This window comes from Ursus maritimus, unplaced genomic scaffold (genome assembly GCF_017311325.1).
Source record: "Ursus maritimus isolate PB19 unplaced genomic scaffold, ASM1731132v1 scaffold_32, whole genome shotgun sequence".
NCBI classification, from domain to species: Eukaryota; Metazoa; Chordata; class Mammalia; order Carnivora; family Ursidae; genus Ursus; species Ursus maritimus.
In genome coordinates, this window is record NW_024425786.1 from 26,803,748 (window position 1) to 26,816,347 (window position 12,600).

Below are 12,600 nucleotides of genomic sequence, written 5' to 3' on the forward strand. Positions count from 1 at the left end.
GGTTTTTACTTCCTAATCAGTTGCTTGAAATGGGTAGTTTTCCCATAACATGGTCAAGAAGATGGGCCTAAACAGAATGCAGCCATAAGTGACTCCAAATCTTCTTCTTCTTCTTCTTTTTTTTTTTTTTTTAAGTAGGCTCCACACCTAGCATGGAGCCCAAAGCAGGGCTTGAACTCACGACCCCGAGATCAAGACCTGAGCTGAGATCAAGAGTTGTACACTTAACCAAGTGGGCCACCCAGGTGCCTCTGGCCCCAAATCTTCTACCAGCATTTTCTACCACTGTGAACTAAAACATCATGCCTAGACAAGTACTCACGGCTGCCATCAATGACTGTAGAAGTGGTTGGCAGGGAGATCTCCTGGAACTGTGGTGACACGATGGCAACGGGAGGCCGGTTCTTCCGGGGCTCTGCAAGAAAACGACGTGGAAGAAACTGGAAGAGGGGCTTTATTTTATTTTATCTTTTTTCTAGCTGTTTTATTTTTTATTTAATTTTTTTAAAAGATTTTATTTATTTATTTGAGAGAGAGAATGAGAGAGAGAGAGAGCACCAGCAGGAGGAACAGGAGAGGGAGAAGCAGGCTCCCCGCTGAGCAGGGAGCCCAACATGGGGCTCAATCCCAGACCCCAGGATCATGATCTGAGCCGAAGGCAGACGCTTAACCGACTGAGCCACCCAGGCGCCCTGGGAGCTGTTTTGTTTTTGTTTTTGTTTTTTTTGTAAATTCATTTGTCAGAGAGCGAGCACAAGCAGGGGGAGCGGCAGGGAGAGGGAGAAGCAGGCCCCCGCTGAGCAGGGAGCCCAACATGGGGCTCAATCCTAGGACCCTGGGATCATGGAAGAGGGGCTTTAAAAATTATAGGAGGAACAGGCCTGTGTGGGTGAATTATAAATTAGTTTCCATTACATAACTGCTGGGTGCAGCACCACCGAATGGAAGGTCACACTAGGTTACCATTTTAGCATAAGACACGTGGAAGCATCAGAGCCTCTGCCACACCTGAGCACTCCTAAGACCATGCCTTGTGCATGCTTCCGATGCTCATGGGCTATCTTGTTCATGAGAAGGACTACAGCGGCACAAGCTGAGGAGAGGTGGACGAGAAACAGGCTTTGTGCAACCAGGGCTTCAACAAGCAAACTATCCCTCGGCACGGACTGTGTTGAAAAGATAACGGGTGATTTCTCAACCATCCCTGAGCTGATTGTGTCTAGGCCTGAGTAATGTCAGGGTCACAAACCACTCTGTCCACCTGAATGACTGTGAGCTACAAATCCAGTGGCCTTTTTTTTTTTTAGAAAAATCCGACGGTCTTTATGTTAAATGCATTTTTAAGAAGGTGAAAGGATTACCTTGGCTACAGAGTTCAAGGAACAAACAGAAAATCTATCACCAACAAAGACAGAACCCAGTATTAAGAATTTGTGCCAATGTGTGTGCCACTCTCCAACTTCCCCCAAATTTTCCTAAAAATGCAAAACAAGATACTTTGTTACTGCACTGTAATTTATCGATGGTGGATCACTTAAAAAGAATGATGGGATTTGATTTCCAAGGTGAAAGAAGACTGGCATGGTTTAAATGAGGAATTCCATGTGCAAAACCCATATCTGGAAAGAGATCGGAAAGAGCCAACCATTTGGCTGGTTCTCCTTTACATGCTTCTCCCAGGCTCCCGGCTTTCTTGTGTCTCCTAATCACAACACATGGTCCTCTCTCAGCATGACCTACTCGGAGAAGTAGTTCTCGGACAGCTACTGCTCAGGCCATACCGCACTGGGGGCCATGTGACTAATGTTTCTCCGCCCTAGAACCAAAGTATATACTCTGCCACCCTAACCTTTTACTACATTGAACTAGGAATTGCCCAATGAATAATGAATAAGAAAAGAAGAAGAAGAATGGGAATTAAAAACCCTTCAAGTCAAATCTCCCCCTCTCTGGGAATCCTGCAGAGGAAGCAATGGAGACTCAGCCAGGGCTGGGAAACTCATACCTGGTTTTACCGTCACGTTCACATAGCCTTCCCCATGGGCGTTTTGACCGTCCACAATCACTTTGAATTCATACAAGCCTGGAGTAAGCTGCAGAAGTGAGAGCAGATCTTTTAGACAACCGCAAAGAGCAGCAATTCTATGTAAAATAACACATATATCTGAACTTTCCATGCTGATACTGCATTCTCTTCTTGCATAATTTCCAAAATGGAGAGAGTAAACTAGCTGTGGAGATGATGAAACAATGAATTATAAACTAAAAAACCATAGCTTTTAATGTGAATCTTATTACTAGCTGACTCTGGAACAACAAAAGGGAATTCAATATCTCTGTACTCCCATTTTCCTTTCAGAAGAACATTAAGGGCCCAACCATCCTATTTCACAGAGTTATGAAATTAAAATAATCATCTCTGCAAAGAAAATCATTTTGTAAAAATACCAAATAGCTCCCAAATATCTGAATATTTTTCCCTTCTGATATCCACTAACTGTATAAACATAATATAAAAGAAAGAAAATCACCCACAATCCCACTGTCCTAACACATGAGTTAATCAGATTTCTCTTATTGCCTCCCAATCCTTGACCACATACAAAAAAATAGTTTTTAAGTAATTCATTTGTTCAGCCATCATTTACTGAGAACCAATTATGTGCTGGACATCATCCTAGGCTTGGGGTTTGGAGAGGAGTAAGATCAGATCACCACCTCAAGAAACTCGACTTTCAGAAAGGTCCAGTTCAAATCAAGGTGTGCCTCAAGCTTGTTGTTGTTGTTAGTTCGTGTCTTTTCCTAGCCCATATACAAGTACTTCTCTTCCGGTTTGTTGAAGCATTAGGGGGCAGACAACGTTTACCACAAGAACGCCTGTCAAAGTGGCTCACTTTCATCTGAAGGGCATTCCCGATGACGGGGACTGATTCTGTCATTCTCATCCACCTTCTCGTATTTCAGGACAGCCAGCTTAGCCTTCTCACTCTTCTGCTGGAAGACTTCTTCCTTCTTCTTAGCACCACCACAGAGTCTCAACACAAGATGAAGAGTGGCGTCCTTGTGAGCGCCGTAGTCACACAAAGTTCGGCCATCGTCCCGTTGCTCGCCAGCGAAGATCAGTGTCTGCTGATCAGGAGGAACTCCTTCCTTACCCTGGATCTCGGCCTTTACGTTTCCTACCGTATCTGAGGATTCAACTTCGACAGTGATGGTCGTCCCCGTCAGGACTTTCACAAGAATCTGCATCTTGGCGGCGGTTCCACCGCACACGGCAGATTGGAAAGAAAAACCTGCATCAAGCTTTTTATTGTTCTTTCTTCTATTCATTTAACATGAGCACCTTCCCCCACTATAATAGTCTTTTTAATCGTCCCTTTTATAGCGGCGGAATAGCGCACGAGTAAATGTGGCACGTCACATAAGCATTCCACCCTGTTGGGCATTTGGGTTGTTTCCAGACTTCTACTGTTATAGTCAATGCTGTGATGAACATCTTTCAGATGAATGAAGTTTTCTTTCTTCTGAATGATCTTCTTTGAGCAAATGCTAACTGACTAGTGTTCTTGATGTTTTTCTTCTCGTAAAGCTCTCATTCCTTGGCTTTCACTTCTCTGCCTACTCCTCGTTTCCTTCAGTTTCTTCGTTCTTGCACACCTCTCAGGACAGTGTTCCCCAGGATTCCAACTGCACTCTACACACTCTGTCTGGATGATCTCATGTATTACCATGGCTTCAAGTGTCATCTGTTAGAGGCTGGTGTGCAAATTTACCCCTCTAGCACAGACTCTGTCCTGATCTCTAGTCCCTGACTCCCAGCTACTTCCTGGACACCTCCACTCAAATGTTTCCCAGGTACCTCAAACTCACTCCGTCCAGAAAAGATTTAATCATCTGCAAACCTCATCCAAACTTGTTCCTGTGTTCTTGATTTTAGTGAATATCACCACTGTCATACCAATATCTACCCAGGTGCCTGAGCCAAAAGGCTAGAATGATCCTAGACTTCCTCCCCCAACACCGCCACCCCATCAATTGATCACCAGATCTTATTGAGTCGACCTCCACTGTATTCCTCACATCCACTCACTTCTCTCCATTCACAATGCCATCATCTTAGATTTCAACCATCATAGCACAGTTGTTAAAAAGCAAGAGCTTTAGGGAAAGTTCCGGTTCAAATCTACCATTTAATAGCTTTGTGAACTTTGGCTAAACTACTTTATTTTTCTAATTTTTACTTTTGTCATCTATAAAACAGATATTAGTATCTACACCTCGGGGTCATTACAAAGATAAAATGAAGTTAGTGCATAAAACAATTAGCACTGTGTCTGGCACATATTGTGAGCTTAACAGGGGTCTTTAAGTTTTATTTTATTTATTTGTTTTTTAACCCAGGCTCTCACCATCTCGCACCTACATCTTTCAACAGATTCTCCACTGGTTTCCCTACTTTTGAGTCTTACCTCCTTCAATCTGCAGTCAGGGTGAGCTTTCTAAACTGAAAATCTGAACTAGTCTTTCTGCTGTTTAAAACCTTTCAAAGTTCCATATTCCCTGTGGATAAGATTCACAGTCCTCACTCTGTGACCCGTGCATCTCGCCAACTTTGTGCCACTGCTCTTCTCACGCCAGAGGGTTCCAGTCACGCTGAACCACACAGAATTCCCTTTTTGTCACATTCTCTATTTGGCCCAGGGGACCTATTGCTTCCCCTGTGTGGGGTATCAGCACTCCACATTTTACCCAGAAAGTGAGTCACCTGTCATGACCCAGCCAGGTAAACTCTAAGAAACCAAATTCCCCAGGGCTTCGATACTCCCTGCACTGACCTAGTGCATCCCCTGTTACAACTGTCCGCTTCCGGCCAGTATCACCGGCGAGACTCTATTGTCCTTGAATGTGAAGATTTCGATCAATTCACTGGTAAATCCCCACTGCCTGACACATAACTAGTGTAGGATGAACAATTGTTGAAGAAAAAAAAGCACGAACGAATGAATGAGACTGCCTGGCCAAAGAATATGAACATTGTATGGTTCTTAATAACTACACTGAATCCCAAAAAAGACTGAGCCAATTTACACAGTCTTGTGGCCACAAAAAACGTAGCTTATCTCCCAAATTCTAAAATCCTTATGTTACCCTTAAAAGCTGTTTAGTGTATATTTTCGGCTATCACCACCATGCTTATACAGTCTTCTCACCATAAATGAACATTTGAGAATCATACACTAACAAATACTGGATGTCAGCCAGACTTTTGGAGGATTCACTTCTGAAAGATTGTTCCTGATTTAAGTGTGAACAGAAATTCTACAGTCTGCATTTTAGAAAATGGTCAGCACCTCTACGCAGCCCTGCAAGTGAGCGGAGGCACATTCACCTTGGAGAGTTTGAGGATCTGGGAGTGCTTCCCTTCCATCTCTCCGCTGTAGTCTTGCGGGTGAGTCGTCAGCTGCCAGTCGTAGGTGTAGGTCTCTCCTACGGAAGGGCAGTCACAAAAGTCATGAACACACACACCCACACACAAAGAGGGCAGCCGCACAGCCTGCCAAGAACAAATCTCTTCTAAATCTTGACAAGGCCTCAGTTGTTAAGATTCCGCCCCAGAGCCTGTAGGGAAACCAAACGTTTTGTTGAAAGAAAGGGAGGAATCTGCTGACTCAGCCACAGTCAGGGCTTCCTCCACCCTCTCCCAGCAGCGCTCTCTCCTGCCCCACACCCGGCCTCCCTTTGAGAGAAGCCAATCCTCCCGCAAAACACCAGGTTGCTCATGGTGTGGCATCACGGTGAAAATACATGCCCTCCCAACCACTATAGATGAACTCACTGGGAACAAAGGCCATTTACTTGCAAAACTTCTTTTGCAACAAAGAACAGCAATGACTTCTAAATAACATGGTTCAAAAATAGCTTTCTTACAGAGTGCTAACAATGCTTGTCTCACTGAGGTCATCACACCCTGGTGAGTTAAAAGAGCTACTTCATTCCTGCTGAGCTAGATAACACACTGCAGAAGATGGCAGGGGATGGCCCATTTAAAACAGGCCCCACTGAAATTAATTAAGATCAAATGAAGCATTAAATGGTCCTCATTGGTAGCTCAGACCATATGACTGGGTAGGGCAAGGACAGGATCCTGCTATCTAAACGGAATCCCGCCCCTGTGAAAGTGGTCTTAAAATTTTAGGGGGAACGAAATTCATATCTGACGAGGGACGGATGGGATTTGGTAGGAAGGCTTAGTTTATGTTACTACCCAGAAGTAAAAATAAAACGAAAAGAGAAGAAACCTCAAAAGAGTAACAGAGAATGGTCATCTCTTTCCTAGTTCATGAGTTCTAAAAGTAAGTTAGCACACAGAATCGAATTCCAAGATAGCCTTCATCTGAAGACCAGATTTTATTTTATAAGTCTGAGATGCAAGATCTATCACTCTTCCTTCCTCCCCGAAATACTAGGTTTGTGTTGGAGAGTCGTCAGCCCTGGGTAGCTCTCACGAATGTATTCCGTAGAAGTCAGGTCAGGTTTGAAAAGCAGGAAAGCAGCAGCAGCGTGGGACTGGTGCTAAGAGATGACCTTTCTTCCAATTAGAGTTGGAAATTTTTTTTCCACACAGAAAACAGACTCATACTAGTTTGGGAACTGACAATTTTATAATATCTCAGGCTGGCAGCACAATTTCAAGAACGGACAATATTCCTAGGACAGAAAAGCTTGGGGGATGAATTATGTCTCACAGCCAGAAATTTGCCCAAGGGCAGGAACAACTGAGGACAGGTCTGCTAGACAGAACACTGGTTTCGATGATTTAGGGCAGTGGTTTTCAAACCATGCCTCCGAACCCGAGAGGGATCCTGGGAGGTGCTTCCGGGGCTGCCACAAGACATGAGGGGGAGGAAGAAGCGGCAGAGCTGGTCCCGCTCACTTGTCCCCAATCTTTGAAAGTTCGAAATCAGCCATCTCATGTATCTGATAAAGGCTGAACAACCCTTGGAGAGGAGAGTTGACAAGAACCTGTTTCTCGACCCAGGTGTTTTAGACTTTATAAAGGTCTCCACTGTATTTTACCTGTAGTCTGTCCCTAAGCCCTCTTCATACAGAACCACATGCTGATCTACAAGGTGACAGCAACTCACAGACACGCACATGCGCACAGGGGTTAGACAAGAACATAAAGCAGAACCCACTGCTTTTCACAGAACAATGGAGCCAACTGCAGCTCAAGGCAGTTCTCACACCTCCATCTTCAAAGGCCACCAAAGTCACTCACCTTAACTTACCACCAGAGGGGGCAAGGATAAAGCTTCCCTGGAGGAAGGTGGAATGAACTGATAAGGAAACCTCAATTTGAGGGCAGAAATATGGAATGGGCAGGGCATTTAGGTTCTGGAAAAGTACTTCTGAATAATACCCTATTTGGTCTTAGGCCTATAAGTAGGACTACTATGTAAGAAAGATGTATACCTAAAATGGAAGGACCCCAACGTGAATCCTAGAGTATGGCATTCGACTTGACTAACGCTGTAATGAGAGTAGCATAAACCCAAAGCAATCATTTTCCACCCAAGTATGCTTCACTATTGTCATAGAAAGTCTTAAGAAGTGCACATGCATCTCTAAGCCAAATTTTGGTATATTAGTATATACTTCAAAGGTGAAAGGGATGCTCATATTATAAAAGTTTTCTTAAATAATGAATGCATCATCCCCTAATTTATGTATTTAATAAATATGACTTTTGCGCATCACATTGGGCTTGTCTTTTTTAAAAAAGATTTTATTTATTTATTTATTTGAGAGAGAGTGAGTGCACAAGAGCACAAGCAGGGGGAGGGAGAGGGACAAGTAGGGCTCAATCTCACAACCCTGAGAACACAACCTGAGCGGAAATCTAGAGTCAGACGCTGAACCAGCTGAATCACCCGGGCGCCCTGTCTTCCTTTTTTTTTTTTTTTTAATAAAATCTCTATTAGCCATAGTTTTAAATAACTCCTCTACAAGTTCTATATCTGCTATTTACTAGTTGTTTGGACACAATAAATAGGTTAACCTCAGTCTCAGTTCCCTCCTCTTTTAAAGGGGTATAATACAAACCTCCATTTAATGAGCGTCAGCTGTAAGCTAGGCACTGAAGTAGGTCTCTTATATACCGTTTCATTTTGCCCTTAAAGTAACCTTATGAAGTATAAATTATTATCCTCATTTTACTGAGAAAGAAATGGGAGCATAGAGATAATTTGCTTAAAATCATTCAGCTGGGGTGCCTGGGTGGCTCAGCCATTAAGCATCTGCCTTGCTCAGGTCATGATCCCAGGGTTCTGGGATCGAGCCCCGCATCGGGCTCCCTGCTCGGCAGGAAGCCTGTTTCTTCCTCTCACTCTGCCCTTGCTTGTGTTCCCTCTCTCGCTGTCTCTCTCTGTCAAATAAATAAATAAAATCTTTTTAAAAAATTTAAAAAATTTAAAAAATAAAAATTAAAAAAATAAAATCATTCAGCTAATGTCTGGCTGAGCTGGAATTTGAACCCAGGCTTGCCATCAAAGCCCATGATTTCAAACATTATACTGCCTCTCACACCAGATAAACATTTGTGCACGTGCATACAATAGCCTGCTCTCACAGGACTGCTGCAATGAGTAAATGAGTTAAGGTATTTAAGTATCATAAACTAAAACATTATCCAGATGTAACTAAGGGGATGTTTTACCTTTAAGTGGTTCTTGGAGAACATACGCATTTAGCTGAACTTCATTCTTAGGCAGGGTAATCTGGACACTCTTTCCAGCAGATACCACCAGTTCCCTTATAACTGGAAACAAAGAAAATACACAAGAGATAAGAAATTAGATCCAGACCACCTCATTCCTCTCCATCCTTTTGGGGCCAAATTTCTTTTATAAACAATATTCAGCTACTGCCTTTATTTCCTCATTATTTATCTACTCTCTAATCCCCTGAAATGTGATCCTGCCCCCATTTTTCCACTGAAACAGATCATCTGAGGTCACCACAAACTGCTCCTTAGCAAATCCAGTAACTATTTCTCAAGCCGCATCCTTCACTGCAGTGGCATCTAATACTGCTGACTGCCTCGTTATTAAAACTCTCGGGTTATCATGACACCATATTATTCTACTTCCATTCCTTTGTCTCTGAGTTTTTCTCCACAGTATTTTAACTATAGTCTAAGCCCTCTCTATATAGTACTTTCCAAGGAGTTCAATAATCAGAGTTCGACAGTGTTTCAAGGATCATCTTTATACTGACAAACAACTTTCTAATAAAATACATCTATAAAGTTCCTAAAAGAAAAGCCAAATGTTGATCACAAGCCCGGCCTTAATTTCTTTCTATTCCAATCGCTACAACCATAGACTTAGGTTATTCCAAGAATCTTAACTGGTCTTCCCTCTGCCAGCACTCCCCACTCCAATCCATTCTGTCTTCCTAAAACACCCACCACCATTAGTTTTTCTAAAATACTCCCCCCATCACGTTACTCTCTTACTTAAGACGCCCCACTCCCACACCACGTTCAAGGCCAACTGCTAACCTGGCATTAGAGAACCATTATCATCTGATCACACCACCTCACCCTTCCTACCCAATTCTGCCTTTAATTATATTCATTTTCCCTCTTGTGCTCCACAGAAGACATGGTCTACTCTTGGGGACTTTACTAATGCTATTTCCTTCAACTGGGGTGTATGCTTTCTTTACTCTCAATCAGTACTTTGTTTCTAGCTTAAAGCCAGTCTTCTCCCCAACAAATCTTCCCAGACCATTTCAGTTCAAACTTATCTACTTCCTGGAGTACCTCAGCATTTTTGGAATACCCACGTCAGCTAATAGCTATACACGGTCTTCACACTGTTTCAATAGCTATTTCATACATGTCTGGGTTTCTCAACCTTGGCACTACTGACATTTTGGACCAGATAACTCTTTGTGGTGGGGGGTGGGGGAAACTGTCCCGTGCACTGTAAGACAGCTGGCAGGATCGCAGGCCCCCCACCCACTAGGTGTCAGTAGCACGCCTCCTCCAGAACTGTAACAACGAAGCATGTTTGCAGGTTGCTGAGAACCACTGTTATATAAATCTTCTTTCTCTGACAAAAATTATTATTTGGTAGGGGACCGAGGAACTAGAGAGCTTAAAGCAAACAAAGGGCTGTCCACCCATACTTCAGGGGTAAGGACTTCCTAGGCAAACATGGAATTTGAGATGTATCTGTCCACTTGGCAACACTGCCCTGAGGAAGAAATGGAATCTTCCTTATGGAAACGTCACCATTTAGACAGCCTAGGAGGTTGAATAAGAATTCTCCGAAGTGACTTTCAAAAAAAAAAAAAAAAAGAAAGAAAAGGAAAAGAAAAGAAAAGAAAGGAAATAGAAAACACTATACTCAGAAAGAGTATAATGGACAAAGATACAGTTACTCAAACCCTTCACAATTACACCAAAAATTATAGGCATTCTGCCTGAACATAAAAACTACTTTAGTGCCTCAGGACTGAAGCCCCCAAAATTTCATGTTATATGACCATGAATGAAGAGCCTAGGAAATCAAAAATCAGCAAAAATTCATTTTCACGGGCTTTGCTTCACCCCGTTGCCTCTTTCAGGGGATAAAGATCAAGTTAGTTTCCTTGATTAACCATTTCCTCCTAATACCTTAGAACAGCACTCATGAAGCACAGACTTGTTGTTAAGGCAACACTGTTTATAAATCTCCTCCATATGGATGAGTTGCTTTAAAAATAAAGATGCTGCCAAAATCAGAAAGACAAATATCTGACCTACAATCAGCCATTCAGAGGCAAATAGGTACAAAGATCCAACTTTCTTCCCAGTGGCTTCTGTTTGTTTGGTTCCTTGAACATTACTTAATTTAATCTTGTGCCTTTAAATCCCAGGCACAGTGGAATCTGGCTCTGGGAAAATGAGCCTCATTAATTCCCATAGGCTGGGGACTGTTGAGGAAAGGATGGAGAGCCCCAAGTCCTATGATTACAGGAACAAAGACAGGATTATTTTTTCTCTAACCTACAGTACTCAAAAGTCATGCCTCTCTCCTTTCCTTGCACTAAAGAGAACACTGTGATCAAATGCTCTACTCTTCCATCCTATCTCCAAGGGCAGAAGCAAAGAGCCTCACCTGGGTATGGTGCTGAGGTGCTCTGGAAAGAGGCCTGGGGGTTAGGGGTAGCATAACTGTAGGATGGAGCCACTGGCAGAGGGGTAGAAATCTGGATTTTCCCAAGGCTTTTTACTTGCTGAGCGCTAGGCGTAGTACCAGGATCCTCTGATGTCTCAGGTTGGACCGACACATTCTTTGACCAACCAGGAATCTCCGCAGTCAGGACGGGGGTTAAGGGACTGGAAATTATGACTGCCTTGTGGACCTAAAGAAATACAAAATTCATTTGAATAGGCAAAAGTTATACCGCCAGTTTTTTTAGGTTGTGTCTCATAAAATAATTGCACACTAAATGTTTTTATGAAAAATGCAGAACTGTCAAAAATATTAAAGGAACTAATCTCACTACCCAAACTGGTGTTAAAATGTTGTTATAAATCTTCCCAGTCTTTCTCTCTATGCAAAGAGGTTTGCTTAAAACAAAATAGTAATAATCATCCTATGTATACTTTTATCTTCTTTTCTCAACATTTATATTCAATCTTTCTACAAATACTTATTAAGCACTTATTATGAAACAGGCCTTGTATAATATAAAATATAAATAAAATATAATTGCTGTGCTCAACGACTGCACCATCTAGTGAGAGAGAGAACAAAAAACATAAGAAGCCAAAAGGATAAATACACCTATGAAAGTTACGATGAACCAAAAAAGTACAGTCTGAAGAGTACTTAATTCCTCTCTTGGAGAGGGAGCGTGTGAAGAAGGATGGATGGATGGATGGATGGATGGATGATAGATAGATAGATAGATAGATACATACATACATACATACATATAGGCATTTTCTAGAGGAGAGTCCTAAGCTGAGTTTTAAAAGGTAAACAGTTGTTTACTAGACAAAAGGCTGAGGAGAGATGAGTATAGGTACAGGAAATGAGATCAGCACGGCTTGTGCTGGGAACTGAGAGTCATAAGCAAAGTGAGAGGCATGAAGTAATGGAGGATGAGCTGGACTGACAGTCAAGGGCCAGACTAAAGAAGACATATGCTAGTCTAAAGTGCCAGGTACTGGTGAGCAATCATAGGGTTGTATACAGGGAAGTGACAACGTCAGATTTCTGCTTTAAGTGGATCATTCAGGTTGCTGCACCACGTAAGGGTTTGAAGAACGAAGTCAACAGCATAAATACTACAATACTACTTAGGAGGGTACTGCATTCATTCAAATGAGAAATGCTGAGTGGCTGAACAAAGCTGGTAGTACGGATTTTTTAAAATCAACTTAACTGAAGTGTAATTTACACAAAATAAACTGCACACATTTAAAGTGTATAGGTCTATGAGTTTTTTTTTTTTTAAAGATTTTATTTATTTATTCAGTAGACATAGAGACAGGCAGTGAGAGAGGGAACACAAGCAGGGGGAGTGGGAGAGGAAGAAGCA

At 42.4% G+C, this 12,600-nt stretch overlaps 1 protein-coding gene and 1 pseudogene across 5 annotated transcripts in view; both read right to left on the reverse strand.

Annotated features, from left to right (window-relative positions):
* KIAA0319L (KIAA0319 like) overlaps positions 1 to 12,600 on the reverse strand; it is an 88,822-nt gene that overhangs the window by 26,860 nt on the left and 49,362 nt on the right. For all 5 annotated transcript variants that reach the window (XM_040619242.1, XM_040619244.1, XM_040619243.1 and 2 more), the window contains 5 exons: positions 11,169 to 11,415; positions 8,717 to 8,818; positions 5,390 to 5,487; positions 2,006 to 2,093; positions 323 to 415 (listed from right to left, as the gene is read on the reverse strand). In XM_040619242.1, the coding sequence (XP_040475176.1) occupies positions 323 to 415; positions 2,006 to 2,093; positions 5,390 to 5,487; positions 8,717 to 8,818; positions 11,169 to 11,415 (628 nt within the window). The remainder of the gene's footprint in view (positions 1 to 322; positions 416 to 2,005; positions 2,094 to 5,389; positions 5,488 to 8,716; positions 8,819 to 11,168; positions 11,416 to 12,600) is intronic.
* LOC103666400 lies at positions 2,102 to 3,307 on the reverse strand (annotated as a pseudogene).